Source organism: Aulonocara sp. 'chitande type north' Nkhata Bay, linkage group LG7 (assembly GCF_057382095.1).
Source record: "Aulonocara sp. 'chitande type north' Nkhata Bay isolate Kocher_YH1m ecotype deep benthic linkage group LG7, A_spYH_male_GT1.1, whole genome shotgun sequence".
In the NCBI taxonomy this organism is placed as follows: Eukaryota; Metazoa; Chordata; class Actinopteri; order Cichliformes; family Cichlidae; genus Aulonocara; species Aulonocara sp. 'chitande type north' Nkhata Bay.
The window spans coordinates 4,361,425-4,382,667 of record NC_141350.1 but is presented as its reverse complement, the minus strand read 5'-3'; the positions used below and the strand labels follow the sequence as shown (position 1 = coordinate 4,382,667).

The window sequence follows — 21,243 nt, the reverse complement described above, 5'->3', positions numbered from 1 at the left end:
CTCTCTGTTTGCATCTCCTGCTATATATATAATTGATTGTATGTCTTTAACATATTACATAAATACATTGCATATACATACTGTACATATTGTCTTCGTTGACAATGTACATACAATTGTACTTATTGTACTGCGTTATTAATTCGTCCCCACCCATATTTTATACACTGTAAGTTTTTTTTTTTTATTCTGTGGCAAAATAAAAAGGTTTAACTACATTGAATATAAACCATGGAATCAAAACTTTTATATACTAGTAATTTTGGTTTTCTCCAGCTGTGATCCATAAGTATGAAAAAGTACAAGATTGAATTGTGGGAGATTATTTACACACACACACACACACACACACACACACACACACACACACACACACACACATACTGGTGAATCAAAAAGAAAATCATAAGAACTTGATCAAAAGTTAAAATGTCATATAGATTAATGATTTACAATGTAACAGACACATTGCATCTATGTGGCAAGAAAATTATAGTTACGTAAGTAAACAACGGGGGAAATGTGTTCTTTTAATAAATAAAGCAAAGTCACAACGTGTGATAAACGTTACATTCTATGATTATTCGTTAGACTGACGTGCCTAGTGGTATTACTGGAATCATTATGATAGCTGTGGTTTTGTGGCTTGTAATAATCAGCCGCCTGCGTGTAATAACCTCTGACTTGCCTGAAAACCAGAGGTAGGAGGACACTCGTGTGTGGTGTCCGCCCCTCTCTGAGAAGTAAAGAGTTAACGGAGCGGTGGGTTTGCCCATTCTCCTGCTGTGAGTGACGCGATCATCTCTCTTATCCCTCAACTTTGCCTGTTGCCAGACCAGGCAGCCGAGGTGGACGCTGGCTATCACCGCTGACATTCTTAACGCGATCACACCAAAACAAAAATATGCTCCCTCACCTTGTTTATGTATTTTCCCGCTGACTTCTCAGTGCATGCCCTTATTCCAGTGACGATGGTTTTTAGTTTTTCTTTTCATCGGACTCCCCGATGTTGTGCAGTCTACTACACGAAGGCGTGAATCTTTTTTGAGTAGAGGTGGATCTTCCCGGATACGGCGAGGGGGCAGCTATATGAAATAAAAAGAAGACTTCTCACGGAAATCCCCACAGATTAAAAAACACAATGCCACGGAGGAAACAAGAAGCGCCGAAGCGCGCAGCAGGTATGTGGAGCCAAATACTATATGCGTAAAATAAGGCTCACGGTGGCAAAGCTGCGGTTCATTTGTTTTGTAAAGCTCACTTTCCAGTCACCGCATTTCCGTTTTCACTTCGGGGTTTTTTCCCCTCTCTCCAACGATGCGCTTTGTCACTCTTGGCTACTCTTGTGAGACCTAATAGAAACTATTACCAATATAAAGCTGATGTATAGTTTATATACAACATTCTGCGTTTTCGCTCTCGCTTAGAGTGGCTGGTGTGCCCCGGTCGGATGAGTCGGCTGCTGTAAACTTTCGCTTCCTATTCTTCCAAACTTGAATCCATGATAGTTTACCGCATCGAGATGTAATATAAACTGGATCTTTAAGCGTAAAACCTCTGGAAATAAGCGGCGTTTTCTTAACGAGTGCCCGAGGCGTGCCATAAGAGCGTAAGGGCTTTGTGCGCATTTGATCACAGCGCTTAACTTATTTGCACAAGCGAAAAAAAACTCTACCTCTGAGGTATTTCTTTTCTTGGGATAAGATAAACAATTTGAGAGCACACAATGGGGTTTCGTGGGCTGGAAGGAGCCATAATCGACAGTTGCCATGTCTGATTTGACGGTTGATTGATTGGCTGTCATGCGGCTTTGATCTGATCCTTCCCGATTTGCATCAGAAAATCACTTCCCACCATGTGCTGCAGGCCCCTGACGTCACGTTTAAACCACTTTGAAAGGCCCTGTGTACTTTTTTACACTGGCTCTCACTCTCTCTCTCTCTCTCTCTCTCTCTCTCTCTCTCTCTCTCACACACACTCACACACACACACACACACACACACACACACACACAGTTTCTATTACCGTGATGGTCAAGTGACTCACGAAAAAGTGAAGGAAGGGGGGGACAAAGTGGTTTCACAGTGAGACATCACACACACACAAGCAGACACATACTTCCAGCAGAGAACATCACACTTCCATGTGCACATGCTCACTTCTTCACTTTGAACACACATAGGCAGACACAGTTACACACATACAGTGGGTGAAGGAGGCGGGAGGAGTGGGTTAGGGGTTGTAAAAGGAGCCGTGTGCTATGTAATGGAGGGGAGGAATGGGTTTGCTCTGTCAGACCGGGCCGTCACAACGGCTTTGTTTCATGTTTGATTTAATTGTCTCTCCCCTGACAGGCCCATTCATCAATGGCTTTAATGGTCAATCAGAGACAAGCTGAGTGAGTGCTCCCATTCTGTTTAGCCATAAGCTGGCCTGGGCTTTTATTTCATCAAAATGCCCCAGCCTAATGTACATGCTCACTGGCTCTGAGTGGCCGCGGGGAGCACATAAAGAATGACTGAAAGCTTTCTGATTTCAGATCAGTGAGAAGGATGTTTTTCTTTTTTCATCTCCTCCTCTCCTCTCCTCTCTCTTCCCTGCTACACTGCTGTTTCTCTGTTGACGAAAGGGAATAAAAGGCTGTAATATAGATCGTTTTGTGTTTTTAGAAAACAACTTTTTCTCCCTGAAACCAGGCTTCTTTGTTCATTCATTCATCTATTCATTTCTTCATTTTTTCATGCTCCCCTTCCACCCCTGTCAGTCAACCCGTGCAGCTGCAAGTTATAAAGTTGTCAACTGTTCAGTGGCACACAAAGGGTGATGATGAATTGATTGCAGCACAGAGCATGGTGATAGAGAGAGCAAAGAAAAGGATGACAGATGATGGGCCTTGATTAGGGACTTAGGGGGAGAGTCAGCCCACTGCAACCTTGAGACTTGCATGAAAAATCTACCCCCCCACTCCACCTCACACACACATATACACGCACACACCACCCTGCTTTGCTCTCTCTCATTGTCTCTCAAACACACTCTCGGCTTCTCCCTCTCTTTCTTTCCTGTCTGAGAGGGTTTCTCTCTCCACAGTAGAAAACTTGTTTTGCCTGCTTCATTAGAGTTGGTCCAATTAGCCGTGAGGCTGATGGAGTCCTGACAGGCCCTGTGATTGGAGATGACAAGCTCGGGGTGCCCAGCCCAATGAGGTTTGCCACCACTTTGATGTAATCAACTTGATATTACACAGAGCCGCTCGCCTTTGGTTGTGCTGTAACTCAATTTTCTGCTGCAGGTGACAAATGGGCCTGCGTACCTGGGTCAGGTCTGAGTGCTCTTAACAGCCAAGGGCAGCTGGCCACATAAACAGGCGAGCAAACATGAGAGAGCGAGACTTTCCCGGCTGTGGAAATGTAGAGCCCTTCGTGAATTTGCCACCAGCTCGGGGTCCCGAAGCTGTTGAAATGGCTTCAGAAAGTTGAAATACTCCGTCGACTTAACAGGAAGTCGACATAGGCTTTACAACATGAGGGCGAAGACGCAGCTGTTTGCAGCTCGTGTCAGTGCATTGTCACACCACCACAGCGAAATCCATCCTGCCCTTTTCATTCTCAAAACGCTGTGCTTTGCTCGTTTGTGTAAGAGTTAGTCTGAGAGAGGGTGTGATGTAGATGGAGAAGGGTGGGGAAGTCGGTCTGATTTGGACAGGACTCCACAGCAACAGTTTCTTCTTTCTGCAGGGTCAGGAGTACAGCTGCCAAACTGGCAGCCATCACTTATGTTTGTCTACGAGCGGGTGAGTGAGTATACACTTAAATAAGTGGGCATCTACCTTTGAATTTGTTGGGTTTGAATGTGTACGTGGTTTGACTTACTGATACTATGGACGGGAATGATAATTACAAACCACCTGCTGCGGTCAGGTTGTAATTCTCTGAACCCTTCAGGCCTAAGAAGTCTCCACTTTTTCTTCTCTTCCCACCTCTTTCTTAGCAAATCAGTTGCGTGTGTGCCAGCTAAGAAACAACAAACACAGAGTGTTGACACCAGTAAAGATACAAGCGTTTACAGCACACATTGCAGACGCACACCCATATGTTCTGAATGGGTTGTAAAAGCACCAAGTGAAATTAAGTACGCTTTTATATCTGTCTGCCTTCCTGTTGTTTATGTGTGAAAAGCACGCCCTTTTGGAAGCAGCAGGGGACCGCAAGTTTGGACTTAATTGTCCAACCGACAAACGCAGTGACAGCGCTAGCGAGGTTCAACAACAACAATACGTCTCCTCAGCTGCTGTTGTCTGCAGGTGTGAGCAAGGCAAGTGTTTTGGCCTTGCTGGGCCCGTTGCTAATGAAAGTCCTGTGGCTGGATTCCGGTGAGGTTGAGTCACGTCTGTGATCTATGTGTCTGATAAGTGCATACCTAATGAGGCTGTGAGCACCAGGGAAAGGAGGAGGAGGAAGGCTGACAGAATGTTTCCCACAGGTATTGACAGACGCCTTTTTGTTTTTGCCATAGGCCTTGACTCCATAAATCCTGCCTGTGTAATGATAACAGTGCCACCCTGCCAGCAAGTGACTGAAAGAGATAGTGTAAGAGAAGAGAACGAGGGCAGAAGGGGGAGGAAGGGGAGGAGGAGCTGGTGGTGGTGATGGGGGTGGGTGGTGGAGGGGTAGGGGGGGGCGGGATGACGAGAAGAAGAGCGAGGGCGCTGAAATGGGCCTTCTCTCCTTTTTAACACGCACTTGGCAGACGTCAACCCATTGGGTTGGGCTCTGAGAGCAAAAGAAGAGTGTAAGTGCTGTAGTAGTGTCACAAATAGAAAACCGTTAGCCATACACTCTTCCCTTTCAGCTTTCAGTGTGCTTTCAGCCGAGGTTTTCAGCTGAGACTGCTGTCTGGGCACCGAGTCGGAGGCTTTGTAAAAATAGTCCCACTGCTGTTGTGATAGATGCAGCTGCACTGTGGCGACAATTGGGACAGGCTGGATCCTTCCAAACCCACCACCCTCCCACCCCTCCCAGAGGTAGAGAGCGTTAGAGAGTGTTAGAGCCTGGTGGGATGTGTGCTGTTTTCAGGGAAACTGAGCAGCTCCGGTCTTCAGGGGTCCTGAAACCCAATCCAGGAGGAGAATAGCCAAGCCATGCCAGAGAGCCGATTTCCTTTTCAACAGAGTCATTTATCACTGACCCACCCTTCGCTTCTGACACGCTGACGTGTGTCATTTATCAAACGGGCTTTACCAGACACACAGAGAAGGGAGGTGGATAGGGGGCAGAGAGAAAGAGAGAGTGAAAGAGGGGAAAACAAGACAGAGATTGCACTGAGAGAAACAAAGAGACGTAGTATGAGGTGTAAAGTCAGCAGAGTTTCACACAAAAAACAGTTGTTTGTGTATGAGTTTGGGAGAGTTTTTCCAGGGGCGAGTGAGATTTCCTGAAACCCTTAAGGAGAAGCGTTTGGGAGGGGAGATTTTTTCGAGATGACAGAGAGGATTGAGTTACACCGAGTTGTGTTTTGATGAGTGACAGAATGTTCTTCCATGACACATCTCTGGATGTCGAATGAAGGGGAGAAATATGCTTTGTGAGTATACAAGTCCGACAAGTGTGTTAGCGTTGTTTACTCATAATATATGCACAACGAGGATGCTTGGAGGCATTGTAGAGGTGTGTGTGTCTGTGCGCAGATGTGGCCATATGGCGCCAGTGTTTAATGCTGCGTGAGTGTGTGTGCTGCTCCCTGATGAACAGGGCTGACAGGTATCACTCATGCAGCAGCCTGGCCTTTAAATGAACCCGAGCTGCTCTGCTCTCCCGTGGCCCTAACAGGCTCTCTCCAAGATGGATGCTTCTTTAAAAATCAGATTAATGATGGATACCAGGCTTATAGTGCCATTTATCATGAAGAATATTATTTAGGCCGGCCGTGTATGGCTGTAACTGGAGAGCCAGGACGAGAAGAAGCAGGGTGGAAAGCCTTAGACAGACACTCACTGTGTGATGGATGGCTGAGCGCTCTCTCTGAGTGTTACTAGACACCAGTGCCGCTGCAGTAAGCCATAATCAGATAGCCCAGGGATGTTTATCCCGCAACTACACTACCCAGATTGCCTTGCCTGAAGGGTTGCTTTATGAAAGGTATAGTCTGTCATTTTTATCATCTTTAAAAAAGTTAGTTGAATCGCAAAAAACTCTCCAGACGTAAAAGGGCAGGTAGAAGCCGCTATAGAGTTTATTGCAATTATGCCTTATACAGCAATCCATTGGATCCTTTATAACCCAGTGTAATGATTACCCAGAAATTTCCATTTAGTTTTGCCCAGAAGAGTCCCCAGACCCACATCATTCCCCAACAATCGTGAAAAGTGGAGCCAGCTCTGCTGGTGCTGCTGCGGCAGAAAACTGGAAAACACATTTTTGTTTTTGTCCTCTTCATGTTGCCTTCTCTCTGTGTCCTACCTCCTCCTCCTACACACTCCTGTGATTTATGGTGGCCATCCATCTTCGGGCTGCGTCCATCACCTCCTCGTTGCTAGGCGATCACGGCAGCAGCTGTGTGTTTTGAGAGGGGTTCGGTCATCCCACTCCCCAGTCCTGATTTTTTACCCTTCACCTTGTGCTCTGACCCAAAGTTTCGACTTTTAACATCAAAAACAAAAAAAAAGGCAACCCCAGAGGCTGTCCTTTGGTTTAGGCTCGCACTCTTTGGGTCTTCATTTTGACTAAAATAACTGGATCTCAGTCAGTCAGTTTTTTTTCTGTCCAGTCGTGTAAATATTTTACTCAAGCTACTTGTAATGAGAAAAAAAACCCTACATACTTGTCTCCCTTGCTGTGGCACCGCCACGATATCACTTTGAGAGTGACAACTTACTTCACGTAGCACAGAAAATGAGGGCAGATTGGACCAGTCCAGTTTAATCCAGTTATGAAAACACTAGGAGCTGAAAATAAATATGAACATCAAAATGATTAACTAAGCTAGCCATTGCAAACTGTTACGGCTTTGATCTACTGTACTAATGCGGTTTTACTGCATGCTGTCTTGCAATGCAACGACATGAATGACTTATAGGCACGAGTCCTGGTGCATGGAATTACATTTACAGATAATTGTGTTTATGTTTGCTACAGGTTCAGGTGCACATATGCATGCCCCCACTAGAAAGTATTTCAGATTGCGCAAACTAGAATGTCAGAAAGTCTAAACTAAAATAGTCCCAGTATTTGAAGCTGGCTTCATATCCTTAGTTTAGCTTTAGTCCGGCTTTCAGGCTGCTGTCTTTCTGTTTTGCCCCATTCACACAGCCCAGTGACTTTTTAACAACATTGTTATATGAGGCCTAAACAGTTCAAGGAATGTAGGACTGAGCAGCAGTTCTGCTTCACGAAACTTTGCTTGAGAGCTGCTCAAGTAAGGCGTATATAAAAAATGATGGAAAGAATGAGGGAAGATGTGGAATAGTTGAAGGAAGTTTGACTGACTACGTATCATCAGACGAGACAGGCTTGATGTGCACATCAGACTGGAACATCACCTTCCTCTGGAGCCTCAGTCCTTATTACTGCCTTTTATTTCCGTGCCTGTGGAAGTAGTTTGTGTGTATTTTTTTTTTCTTCTGTAAAATTTTATCACCTATTGCTCTGAAATAGGACTTTATGGCTTCGGTTAACTTATAGTGTTCAATATTAGATGGAGGTTATAGTAAGAAACAGGAGGACTTTGTGTGCTTGTGGTTTGTCTTATTCTAGATAAACTAGATGAAGTTTCGGGTCTTGTAGGTCTGTATTTGCAGCTGGCAGCTTTGAAGTCCAGTTATAACACAACAAGCAGCTGAGGGTTGACGCTATTCACTTTCTCTCTCCCTCCTCTTACCATGTGCATTGACAAGGTTCAGCCCTAAGCTTTGCCTGGGGCCAGAATGATCTCTCTGTTTTTCCCATCTCCCATATCACACATCCTCCACTACAATCGGCGGACACAATGTATTCACAATGCCATCAGGGGGTAGAGAACACACACAAATAAAAAATGACAAAGACATCCACGATTGTCTGTAACACGATAGCTTGTATAAGCACAATGAGGCAGCAAAGCAATGTATTAAAAACCTACAAAAAGAGAGCAGCACAAGACAGTCTTCTGCGGTCATATCTGAAAAAGCGACTTATGTCAGAGCTTGTTAATTTTTAAAATAATCACACATCACCTGTTTCATTTTTTTCTCATGGGACTTTCAGCCAGCTTGTGGGGATCAAAGGGAAAAGAGTAAGAGAACTAAGTTTGATTGAGTGTGTTACTTTGACAAATGTGTACAAGAGAAAGGCATTTTAGGTATGTTCCTGATCTGCTGCTATTTTGACAGAATGGGGCTGTTTTAGGATAAATTATTCTAATCTATTAGAGAGGTTTAGATCGCTGCAAAACTTGAGTAAGAAGCAGTGGTTTGTAGGGGTTTTTTGAAGGTTACTTCCTGTTCTTTAATGTGCTGGAGGTTTTTCCTGTTGGTAAGAGCCCCCCGCTGAGGGCTCGTGTTGGTTTAAGGATGTCAAGTTCCAGCTAAAATATTGTACACATGTCGAGACACACACGCCATGTTTTCATACAGATTAACCCTCTCCTTGCAGAGCTTCACTTTCTTGTGCTGGAAGCTACTTTTAGCCTTTTGTTGTAGCCTTTTGATTACCACTGCAGAACTTTTCTTTTACAGTAAACTATTAGAGACCACTCGTGCTTCCTGCTCCCTCCCTGGATCCCGGTTGTGTCTTTGTGCACTGAAGGTGATCTAACCATAAAACCCACACAGACAATGCTCCTTCGGCAGTATTAATTTCCATTTTATTTTCCCAAGAATGTAAAGATTATATGTCTTACTTCTCTTTTCTGTCTAAGTAATTCTATATAATGTACACGCTGGATTTACACTCTGCAATACATTAGTTTGTGGCGTAGCTAAAAACATTTTACAGATTGTTACTAATAGCAGTAGTTTTGCACAATAATTTTAGGAAAAGAAATGAAGATGCGGTGCTTTTGTTCTGCAATTTACAGCCATCTGTTATACAGGCGGTGTCCTGTTTTAGTGCGGAAAAACCCGACAAATAAAATATTGTGCTCATGATGACCGCGTAAAGGACTTTCCTACGATGCCTCTAGCAAGGTTGTGTTCTTGACGAGGCAGTCATTTGAGTATAAGGGTCAGACACAGGTAGAGATTTTAATGACACATCCTGTTTACCCTGCTTGTGTTGGGTGTGATCCGGCTCCCAGACTGTTTCCCCAGCTGTGAAAACCAGACCACAGACACTCCCTTTGGTCATCAAGGGGGTAACTTAAGAAAGGGGTCTAGAAGAATTTGTAGTTCGATGGAAACCTATTTGTGCGTTCCGCAAATTTACATTTGCTAATAAATACGTAATTATGCAGGCTACTGAGTGTTTCTCCTTTTTGCAAATGTAAAATTACATAGTTTTTGGTTTTCAGGAACATACGCCGTGTTTTCCTTATGCATACAAAAACTGTTTAAAGCGTAGCATCAAAAACAATGTTTTCAACTGCACTTGAGGAGAAAAAACCCAAAGGACAGAAGGAAAGAGACAGACAGAAAGCGACACTTAAAGCCTCAGCTTTAGAGGCAGCCACAGCACCTTCCTGCTTAATCACCCCCCTGTCCCTGCCCTCTCTGTTGTTCCTGATCGTCAGAGCAGCACTGCAGTATTTCTATCAGATGATCTCTCCCTCCTCGTCTGCGGCCCTTATGTTTATGAAAATGATACTCCACAGGAATGCCTCCTGCATGCCAAGATGTCACTGTCTTTCCTCATCGCTTGCATCTACATGCGTGTACAAGTGTGTGTTTGTGTTTGTTGAGGGGGGGGTGGGGGGTGTCATAACCGACTGAGTAGTTGTGTTTGCAATTATGCGAGAGCGTATTTGAGGTCGTGTATTTTTACATTAGGTGAAACGTGTGTTTCGGCTTGCGAGAGTTCGATTTTCTGCAGTTTGTGTGTTTGTGTGAAGTCGTTATTGCTATTTCTGTGTGAGCTGTGACTGAGATGTTGAGTGTGTGAATGTGCACCTCCTACCCCTCTTAACCCCTCCACCCCATTTCCCCTCCCTAAAGGAATCATTCATAGAACCTAATGATTCTTGTCTTTCCCCCACATGGCTTCAGCTCAGTTTATCATTACATGAACACACACGCAATCTCCTTTTTTTTTTTCTCTGCTTCTCACACCAACGCACACACTAGGAAAAATCATACATTGGTCTTACACCATATGCTCAGATATTAGTTAAGACTGCATCCAGGAGTATTGTTGTATTCATAATATTCATAATTTATTCTAAGGGAGCCTCTATACTCCCATCACCTTTTATTAGCTTGATAAATCACCTCTGTTGTCAGTCAAGGCAGGGAGAATAATTGGATGTGGTTGTCGCCCTGTGTGATGGATTATCAGTCATTGGGGATTAAATTAACAGATAGTGCTCAGACATAATGGTTTTTGTTTTGCATTTTAAATTGCCTGGGAGCATGGTTTGACTCTATAGGTTTTTATAGCCGGTCCTTTTGGACTTCACTCCCCCTTTCAGTGCTTTCTAGGCTTAATGACAAATGAACAATAAACCATAGGACTGGAGCTCTGTTAGTACAAAATGTAAAACATTTACTACCAGGTTAAGAAATGGACAGGGACCTGGCAAGGCTTACAAATGCAATGGCGTGATGTAGATGTAGAATTTATTCAAGCAACAGTTTGTTGAAATATCCAGACAATGCGAAGAAATGCTCGGAATGCTTTTGTGTTGAAGGCTGAGAAAGGCGACATGGCGATTCAGTCAAGAGATGTAGCTAGTCGATACACAAATGTGGTAACTACCTCATTCTGGCTGGTTTTAGTCGTTTAAATTAGAATCAGACATGACCTTCCAAAAGCAAAAGAAAAGAAGGATGTGGAAATCACTTCAGCACTGGTTGTACAGAGATATCTCTCTTGCATGTTTTCCTGAGGGTGAGCAATTTACCTCCTCACCCACTTCGCCAGCCTCCCAGACCCCTCCCTCCCCTTCAACGTCCACATTATCATAATTGTGTCCAGAACATGAGGGGCCGGGGAAGTGATCATGTCATTTTATTTACACCCTGCTTGGCCCTTTTTACAAACGACATGCCACTGACTGCCAAGCGGACTGGGGCCCAACGACATCTTTTGATCAGGGCTGTCGGGGCCTATCAGCGGAGAATGGCAGGTAATGGATACCCAGTGACAAACCAAATCTCCGGGAGGACGAAGAGTGGGCCGCACCTGCCAGGTCTCCATTAGGCTGGCCTCTCAGTTGGGCTGCCTGCTGACTGTGCCCCCAGGGCCCAAATCAGACCAGCGCCAGCCGCATGGCTGCCTAGAGATTGGCTGTTAGCACTGGAAATGAGAGTTATTTCAGCTATGACATTTTTGTTTAGACTGGATGTGAGTGCATGGGGAGGTGGGGGGGAATGAAGGATTTAGTCACAGCGTGTGTGTGTGTGTGTGTGTGTGTGTGTGTGTGTGTGTGTGTGTGTGTGTGTGTGTGTGTGTGTGTGTGTGTGTGTGTATCTGTTTGTGTCCACACACATAGACTCGACTGTGCGTGAGTGCTCAAACCGTTTAGCCTATACCTAAAGGTTCTTGCCGTAGTATTTGTCTTGGTTTACAACATTGTCCAAATGGCCTCAGACCTGTCCACAGGCCATCCACTATTTTCTGAGAGTATTTGTTTTTCCTTAAGTTGAGTGGTTTTGTGAGTGAGGTGGTCAGGAAGCGAGGGAGCAGGGGCTCGGTGACACTGCGGAAAAGGGGGCGTGTGCTGGGCCAGTCGGTGCTAGGTGGGTAGGCTCATCATCACGACAGACATAGTGGTTGTGTGTGTGGAGGGATGGGGGATGCAGTGCACACACACCAACGCACATAGACTCATCGGTCTCTGTGTGAGCTGTAGACGCCACCATGCAAAGTGACAGGTCACTTATGCATCGCCGTCGTGTCAGCCGTCCTCAGTCTCGCCTCGTTCTCTTTATCCCCGCTTCCTTTGATTTTAATTATAGAATTCTTTGTCTGTTTAAAAATGTCTTATATGTGATATTTAACACTCTTTGGGTCTTTAGGTGTATAGTTTGAACAAGGAGTACTGATTATCTGTCGTATCAAATAAAACTAGTGAACTTACTTCAGTGCAGATGAAACTGTGTGGTGTCTATTCAACATATCTGCATTTCATCAACAAAATTTTGACATCCCTTTCTTGAAATTCTTGAAGACATGCTCTTTGCCTGTGTGCGTGTGTGTCAGTATGTATGTGTGTGTAATCAGAGAAGAGGCAGATGAAGAGGCGTCAGACATATTAACTGACAGATGGAGGTTGATCCAACTCATTTATTACCCCAGAGGAGAATGCCACAGTGAGATTGGGCTTCATTAATTTCAGATTTAGTTTTCATTTCAAGCTGTTGCGCCCTGAGATAAATAAAATGGTGCATTATGTTTTTGCCAAGATATTTCTTTTTTGTTTTCCTCCAATAGAAGGAGTGAAAAGAGGGGAGGCATAAGTTCCGTGTGGCTGGGGTAGTATATAAATACAGGCTCGCCTAGAGGAAAATAACACCTCAACGGTTGATGAGGTGAAATGGGATGACTGTAATTTCTCAGCTCAGCTTTAAAGGCTCCCACACAGATGGCTCATTTATCCCTGGGAGTCCTCGGGCACACATAGCAGGGAAACTTTTTCTCCAGTTATTCTAACATAGCGTGTTCACTCCCTGCAATTTAACTCATCTCTTTCCTTCTCTCTTTGTCTTGGTTCTCCTTGCAGCTTATTCTCCCGACGAGCTGACAGAGCACCATGTGGAGGATGAGGAAGCAGAAGCGGACGACCTGCCCTCAACCCCTCAGGACGACCTTCCCATGAAAGATGAGTTTGTGGAGCAAAGTGTAGAGACTGCCAAGGAGCAGCCATGTGACCAGGAATCAGCTGAGACCACAGAGCTCTCAGGACAAGAGATGGACAGTGAGTCACATGTGAGTGAGACTAGTGACCGTCTTTCAGACTTCGAGAGCCCCTCCAGAAAAGTTGAGGGGAGCGTTGTCACAGCATCTATAAATGCTGACAGCAAGACGCCTCCCATAGGCATGGACACGTTAGAACAAATGAAGGCTATCTACTCCAGCTTTCTCACCAGCCCCTTGTGGTCACCACTAAATTTTAATTCCACACCTCTACCGGCGCAGTCTTCGACTTCTGCAGAGAAGCCAGCTCGCAGTAACAGCACCAGTAGCAGTAGTAGCTGTAGCAGTGGTAGCTATGACTGGCACCAAACTGCAGTGGCAAAGACACTACAGCAGCATCCTCCACAGAGCCGTCACCCCGCTCAGTCAGAGCCCAGTCTCTTTAGTACAGTCCAACTCCACAGGCAAAACCCAAAGCTGTTTGGCTCAATCTTTACTGGGGCCAGTAAATTCCGTTGTAAGGGCTGTAGCGCTGCTTATGACACTCTGGTGGAGCTGACAGTTCACATGAATGATACAGGCCACTACCGTGATGACAACCAGGACAAGGCAGGCAGTGGCGCAAAGCGCTGGTCTAAACCACGTAAGCGGTCCCTGTTGGAGATGGAGGGAAAAGAGGATGCCCAGAAAGTTTTGAAATGCATGTATTGTGGCCATTCCTTTGAATCCCTCCAGGACCTCAGTGTCCACATGATCAAGACCAAACACTACCAGAAAGTGCCTTTGAAGGAGCCCATGGCCCCTGTGGCAGCCAAAATCATGTCTTCAAAGAAGCGGGGACTTGTGGGGTTAGACCTCAGTGCTACACCGCGCTCTAGAGAAGGAACCCCTAAAGCTAAACACCTACAAGGAGAACTTAGTGAATCCTCACAGAAACCTTCCTCCAGCCCATACACTCCCCAAAATAACCGCTATGGACACCAGAATGGTGCTAGCTATGCTTGGCAATTTGAATCCAACAAATTTCAGATCCTCAAGTGCATGGAGTGTGGGAGTTCCCATAATACACTCCAAGAGCTGAGGACCCACATGATGGTGACAGGACACTTCCTGAGGGTGACCAGCTCTGTGGGAAAGAGAATCAAAATACTTCCCGAGGCTACCTCCCCCAATCCCGGGAGAGTTACCACACCTACAGAACAGAGGGTCCAGTCTGTACCTCTTGCACCCTCTACCTTCTCTCCTCCGCCTCTTCAAACTCAACTTACCACAACTCCCCCGGCCACCTCCCCTCCCCTCAAAGAGATCAAGAAAGAGGAGGTTGAGGAGGAATGCACTAAGCAGGAGGCAATAGGAAATGAAAAGCAAGTTGCAGTTACTGTTAGTAAGGAGGAAGATACTGAGAGGGAGGAAAAATACGACATTTCGAAATATAACTACCTTACCGAAGAGGACCTGAAGGAAAGCCCTAAAGGGGGATTGGATATTCTGAAATCACTGGAAAACACTGTGACATCAGCCATCAATAAGGCACAGAGTGGCAATCCAAGCTGGGGAGGCTATCCTAGCATCCATGCTGCCTACCAGTTCCCCAGTGCCCTTAAGCAAGGAAACATGGAAAAGAATTCACAAATGAAGTTCTTGTTCAATGGAGGCGATGGAGTGCCGTCCTGCCTTGCCAAGAACCAGCCCCTCATTTCCCCACCACTTAGTCAGTCATCACTTTTTCCCAGCAACAACTTTCAGGCAATGGAAGACTTAGTGAAAAAAGTGACTGAGAAAGTAGCAAAAGTAGAACAAAGAGTTAAGCAGTTATCTCCAAAGAGGGAGAACCAATTCTCCCCCTGCAGCAGTGAGGCTGGAGAATCCCACAAGGGAGGGGAGGCAGACTCGCCTCGGGAATGGAGGGAAGTTACCCCAACCAATAGCGACAGGGGAAGCCATGGTGACAGAACATCTCCAGCAACCGAACCCAAGAGAGAAGCAGCAGTGAAATCCCCGCTTGCCTCTGCACTGAGATGCAGCACCGCCATTATCACTGGTCACACTCCTCCAGAGCAGCCCTTTGTCAACCCTCTAAGTGCTCTTCAGTCAGTAATGAACATTCACTTGGGGAAAGCAGCCAAGCCCTCTTTGCCAAACCAAGATCCCTTGAGTCTCCTCTCTAGGCTCAGCCAGAGCATGGCTGAGAAGGCCGCTGTGGCTGCTCCTCCATCACAGACCAAAAAGCAAAGTGTAGCTAATAACAATAGCTTTTGCCAGCCAAATGATGACCAACCCATGGACCTTACAAAAGGGAAAAGCGATCGAGGGGACTCTGTAAACTCAGCTCCTCTAACGCCCTCATCCACGGCCTCCTCAGTCTCTCCCATCTCTCTTGTTACTCCTGCAAAGCTAACAGTGGTCTCTCCATACACATCCAGCAGCCCTCTACACGAAAATGCATTGTCGGATATCTCAGACATGCTGAGAAACCTTACACAGTCCCACCATGTCACAAAGTCGGCGTCACGCCCACGTGTGACGGATAAAACTGAAGTTGTGGGCTCTACCCACGACGATGATGACGTGTCCCTGCATGGCCACAAACGAAAGGGTCGTCACTCCAACTGGAACCCACAGCACCTCCTTCTTCTGCAGGCCCAGTTTGCCTCGAGCTTGAGGCAGACGTCAGAGGGGAAATATATCATTAATGACCTCAGCCCACAAGAAAGAATGCACATATCTCGTTTCACGGGTCTCTCCATGACCACCATCAGCCACTGGCTGGCCAACGTGAAGTACCAGCTACGGAGAACGGGCAGAACGAAGTTCCTGAAGAACCTAGATTCCGGTCAACCTATATTCTTCTGCAGTGACTGTGCCTCGCAGATTCGAACCCCAGCAGCTTACGTATGCCACCTGGAAGCCCACTTGGGGTTCAGAATCAGGGACCTGGCCAAACTGTCTCCCAAACAGACTGTCAGGGACTCTCAGACTCTCACTGAGAAAGTAGTGCCCCTGGAGTCCTTTCTTCCTCCACAGTCGCAAGATGACTGCAGTAGTAATGGGGGAGTTTATCGCTGCCAGCTCTGTGTCCGTAAGTTTGCCACTAAGCATGCCATCAAGCTTCACCTCAGCAAGAGCCATGGGAAGTCTCCAGAGGACCATCTGCTATACGTGTGTGAGATGGAGAAATGTTAAATCCCTCTGAGCAGTAGAAATACTGTAAAACATATGTAGAATGACAGACTGTTAAAAAAGATAAAATGAAAAACAAAATATTCAAAAAGTGTGGTAATGCACAAAGTTGCCATGAACTACTGTTAAAAATTTCAGCACAAGGTGTTTACATCTATTCAGCCTATACACATTTCTGATTTCTCTGTATTTCAAAAGACATTTATTTCACTTTAAAATATACTGTAGGTCAAAGCTATTCAGCTCCCTCAGTCTGTGTTCACGTTTGTGAGACGGATTGTTTCACGATTATTTCGGTGAATCTTTTGACTCGAGAGTCAACTATTGACTTGAAATGTACTAATTTTATTGTATTTATTTTGTATTTTTGTGAGTTTGCTTTCGATTTGCTGGTAGACTGCATGTTTTACTGTTACATTTGTACAGTCCTATCCTGTCTAGATTTTAAAATGCCCTTCCAAACTGGTCATCAACACATTAAAACAGCCAAATGCCTGGGAAAGCTCCTTTAAAGAATCTGCCAAACAGCAGAAGTTCATTGCTTGTTTTATAGTTTTCTCTGTGTGGTCTTGTTTTTTGCTGATTGTAAAAGCTGCCTTGTTCTTTATCACTGATTAAGGGGCACTAAAATCCAGGTCTGTGTAAAAATGTACATATAGTGTGTAAGCTTATGATTTGCTGTTTAAATTATGCATACTTGTTATATTTCCTAATTTAAGAGGACTATGACTATCCACTGGTGCAGAGCCTTTGAAGAAGATTAAAAAGGACACTGTTTTGCACAATAGTTTTATAAATGTTATTTGATAAAATAAAAAAAAAACAATACAGATATGTTAATGCCTTGTGCTTCTATGATTAAATCAAATTAATTGCTGCAAAAATACATTGTGTTCTTTTATATTTGTTGATCAGGGTGGATTTAATGAAGACAAACATCACAGTATTGGCCGAATGTTGCCGAAAAAAGAGAACCTCAGCCCTCCCCTCTTTTGTCCCACTTTGAGTAAGCCTTTACAAATCAGCTGCTCACCAGGCTACATCTGCAGATACACTAAACAGAACTTTAAAACTCAACATTTTCCAGTGCAGTTGTCTCCACAACTACAATTTGTCAAGCGTTCGCGGTGATTTCTATGTTGTTGCGTTGTTGTGGAGCGGACTGTAGAGGTGCAAGCGGTGCCACTGCCTGCAAGGCGTCTGGCAGGTGGTGTGTGCTGCATGTAAACCACCAGATGTTTCTGAAACGAGCCACTGGAGGAGGAGGAGGAGGCAGGCGAGCTGCAACAGCAGGCAGAGTGGGCTGATTACCACGGGGGCTTGGATGCCATCAGGAGCCCTGGGCATAGACAGCAGATCTGGCACACACCTGGACTCCAAGACTGTCCCTTGAAAAAAATAAAGCAGATCCTATATACGCACACTGAGACAAGTTGACAGTGGTGCAGAATGCACAGACAGGTGCTATTCCCTCAAAGCAGGCTTTTGGATCTAACAATATTACTGGCAGGTGTTGATGCTATCAGAGTAGTCACAATTCAGGCTCAGTGCCATATAATGAGAGTGGGTTTTTTTGGGTTTTTTTATATTTTTCAGCAGGCGTGATGGAGGCGCACGCACACACGCACGCGCACACACTCGAACGGTCATATTTACTCTTTCAATTTTTGACCAGCTACCTTAGCCTTACTCGATGACGCCTGGGGACATCATGTTCTTTGTGTTTGATGTTCCCACCTTTGCTTGTCATGACTGACTGACTAAGTGACTCAGGGCTGGGGAAGTTATATGGTTACTATGACGACGGCCATTTGCCCAGCCTCTAACCCTGCTCGTTCACTCAGCAGAGGACAGCTCGAGTGCAGCACACCCATTTACTCTCTTAAATCTCATCATCTCGCTTCAGTTCCTCCCACCCGGGAACAGATTAATTAACACACACACACTGTGTCCTGACCCCGTCTTCTCACACAAACTCATTACCGCCTCAGACTTGCTCCCAGCCCTCCGACGTTTAGGATACATTGGTGAAACGTTGTGGGAGAACCCAGCGATGACTCACATCTGACAAGCAGAATAAAGCCCTTAACAAAGGATGATAATTGAAAGATGGGATTCGGGCCGGTAGCCATTGATAATGCAAATGAAAAAGGCTGAGCACCCTTATTGAATATCTTGTGAGTTTCCAGAGCTTACCGAGTCCTCGCAGATATAAAATTACCTCTCAGACGTGATCAATTTTTTTCACCACTGTATGTGTTGATAACGCTTTGGGCTTAGTGATGGACTTGGGGTGAGGATGGTTGGGGACATTAATGAGATGGTTGACACTTTGGGGGTTAATGAGGGGCTGGAGGGAGAAGGCTAAATGATTGGACTTCTGCTTGAATGAGCATTATAGTGGCTGCTGGAGAGCAATGTAGAAGGAGCAGCTTTACTAAAGCCAATTATTTAGAATGAAGAACACAAACCTCCTCTCAGTTGTATTTTTCTGCAATAATAAAGAGGAGATTAGATGTGTTATCCATTGTTCTTTTGTCTTGACTTTCCTTGAGGGTTGGGTAGTTACAGACGCCGATGCGCCTCGATGCTCCTAAAACAAAGTCAGCAGTGAAGGGGGAAGGAAGGAGGCGGACAGGACAGGGATAGGATAGGAGGACAATGAGTCCCCCCACTCCTCCACTCCACAGATCTCCCATCAGCTCTTGTCATCCCTCTAATGAATATCAGTTAAATTGCTCTGTGGATCTGAGGAGTTTGGATGTCAATGTGATTTGTGTGAGTGTGGTGGATGGAGGGGCCCAGACTAATGAAAGGCGAGCCTAGCCTGACAGAGTGATGAGCATCAAGACCATCAGACCAATCACACAAGAGTGGCTGACAGTGCCAGCAGACAGACAGCTGAGAAGGAGAAACTATGTATTTAGGAAAACAAAATGGCTGCCAAAATAGTGGTGGATGTCTTTAGAGCACAGTGATATAGATCACTCCTGTCTCAGTGTGCATGAACAGTTAAGCTGATCCAGGCCACAATGTTATGTGCAAGTATGTGTTTCTGGAAATTCGTAAATTGCAATTTCTGTAGGGAAAAAAAGCCGGCCTTCTTCACTTTAATCAGAGAAAATGTTAAAATATCAACAGGTCATGGAGATAAAATTATTAAAAGGACAAAAAAATAGTTTTTGTCTAGGTTTGTCTTGGCCTGACATCATGTGTGATGTTGCTGGCTACAATCAGCTCCCCACCCCATCATCTCCTTGCGTGATGAGACGGAAGACAATGTACGAAGTGTTGCCAATTCAAATAGCCTCCATACCAAAGATGATACAATGTCTTCTGACAGCAGCACAGGAGTCATGGGTTGAGTTGGCTTCACCTTGGACCCCTAATCCGTGTCGCTAATGTATGGGAGGAGTCGCACGCGTCTATGACAAGCGATATAGAGGTCATGGCCCGCCAACATTTGTGCAAAAAGGAACTGTTTTCATATTAAGAAAGTCGCAGTGTATAACAGGTTTGAGTTATCCACAAAATGCCACGATTATGAACAGAAGCGGTACAGAGATTGGAAAGCAGACAACATTCAAAGAGACAAAGAGGTGAGTTTAAGGTGTCTGGATTCCCAAATGTGCCTTCTTTAGCGGGTGCAAGTTTTCATGCCGCTGTGTTGCAGTGCTCTGGCATTGCCTGAGATAGCTGTCAGAGGTATTTTGGTGTGATATCTGACAGATTTGCTAAAGACACTCGTCTCAGGGCAGTACTCTATATATTGTTAGTTTAATGCACAATGACATGACCAATTATAGCGAGCTCCATGCTCAAATAGCATGTCAAAACCTGTGTATCAATCCATTAGATCCTGTCTCCCATCACATTAAGTGGTACCTTTAGCTATCTGTTCAGCATGTAAAGAAAAATGCTGACTGAATGGAAAATCTGCCAGTGCTGCTCACAGAACTGATGTGTTTTGGAGAAAGTCTCTCTCTCTCTCTCTCTCTCTCTCTCGCTCCTTCTTTGTCTCTCCTTCCCTCTCTTTGCTGCTCTCTCGCTCACTTGCTCATCCAAGCCACGGAGCTCAAAATGCATAAACAATACATCTAGATAATGGCCCGCATTGTTTACTTAGCTCTGAAAATGTATTTGTGCAAAACTCTAAAATGCATTTAGGAGGAATCATTCACTGGGTGTAAAGCCTTGTTGACATTGGGGTGCTCTCAAAAGCAGGGGAAGTGTCATAACAACATCATATATCACTGTATCAATTGGAATAAGAGGGTATGATGTGCACTAGTTGTAACAAACCAGCGGATTCCACCAGTAGCTGCTTTGCCTCTCCCAGTATTTCTGCATCAACCTGCTTCGTTGGCCACGACAGTGGGTGGGAGGAGGTATATGATTTAGTGCAGTTGGTCCTAACGACCTCTCTGTCCTTGTGACGAGGACACTCAGCCTCGGGGCTCTGGCATGGAGGATGTGCCTTGGACCGCCTGGCACCTCGCCTGGCACCACGCGTGGCAACACGTCCACACTCTGCCACCCTTCTGATGGATTGGCCTGTCTCTAGTGCCACCTTCATGAAATCACTTTTTGATTTGTTGTCATGTTTTGCTCCTTTTTTTCCTGCTACTTGGGTTTTTCACGGGTAAGAACACCCTCTGGTCAGGTATTACAAGAGTGATTAAATTAACCTTCAATAAATCAGCATAATAGAGCATTACCTGCGAGTGTGTGTGTGTGCCAGCCTGATGATATGAAGGTGTGCGATCAAGAGGTCAACGTCAAATGTCCATCCATGACTACTCTATGAAACACAGTTGCCCCGTGGCTGAAGATGCTCTTTCCGATGTGCCATTTCACAGGAAACACATCAATAAGGCGCGATTACAAGGCTGACAAAATTAATCTCAACTGTCATTTCACAGAGCTCGGGTTTGAGAGTGCTCTGATCAAGTTACATTAGTGGAAAGCTACTGGATGATTTGGAGTGGAATCAAAATCCATTTGACTTCCCTTCTGTTTGGCAAAGGCATATCATTATCTAGAATCATTTCTTATCAGATATAAATGACATTTATGAGT

The 21,243-nt window shown here is 45.1% G+C and overlaps 1 protein-coding gene across 1 annotated transcript; it reads left to right on the top strand.

The window, feature by feature from the left end:
- The first annotated feature begins 799 nt into the window (after positions 1-799).
- On the top strand, positions 800-17,062 carry tshz3a (teashirt zinc finger homeobox 3a). Its single transcript, XM_086298074.1, has 2 exons — positions 800-1,181; positions 12,851-17,062. The coding sequence occupies exons 1-2, from the start codon at positions 1,142-1,144 to the stop codon at positions 16,165-16,167; spliced, it is 3,357 nt and encodes a 1,118-aa protein (XP_086154200.1). The 5' UTR covers positions 800-1,141; the 3' UTR covers positions 16,168-17,062.
- The last annotated feature ends 4,181 nt before the right edge of the window (positions 17,063-21,243 follow it).

Bases quoted from the DNA above. Each gene is read 5' to 3' on its own strand.
- tshz3a (XM_086298074.1), top strand. From the start codon at position 1,142: ATGCCACGGAGGAAACAAGAAGCGCCGAAGCGCGCAGCAG. The intron at 1,182-12,850 runs GTATGTGGAGCC...TTCTCCTTGCAG, and splicing joins AGCGCCGAAGCGCGCAGCAG to CTTATTCTCCCGACGAGCTG.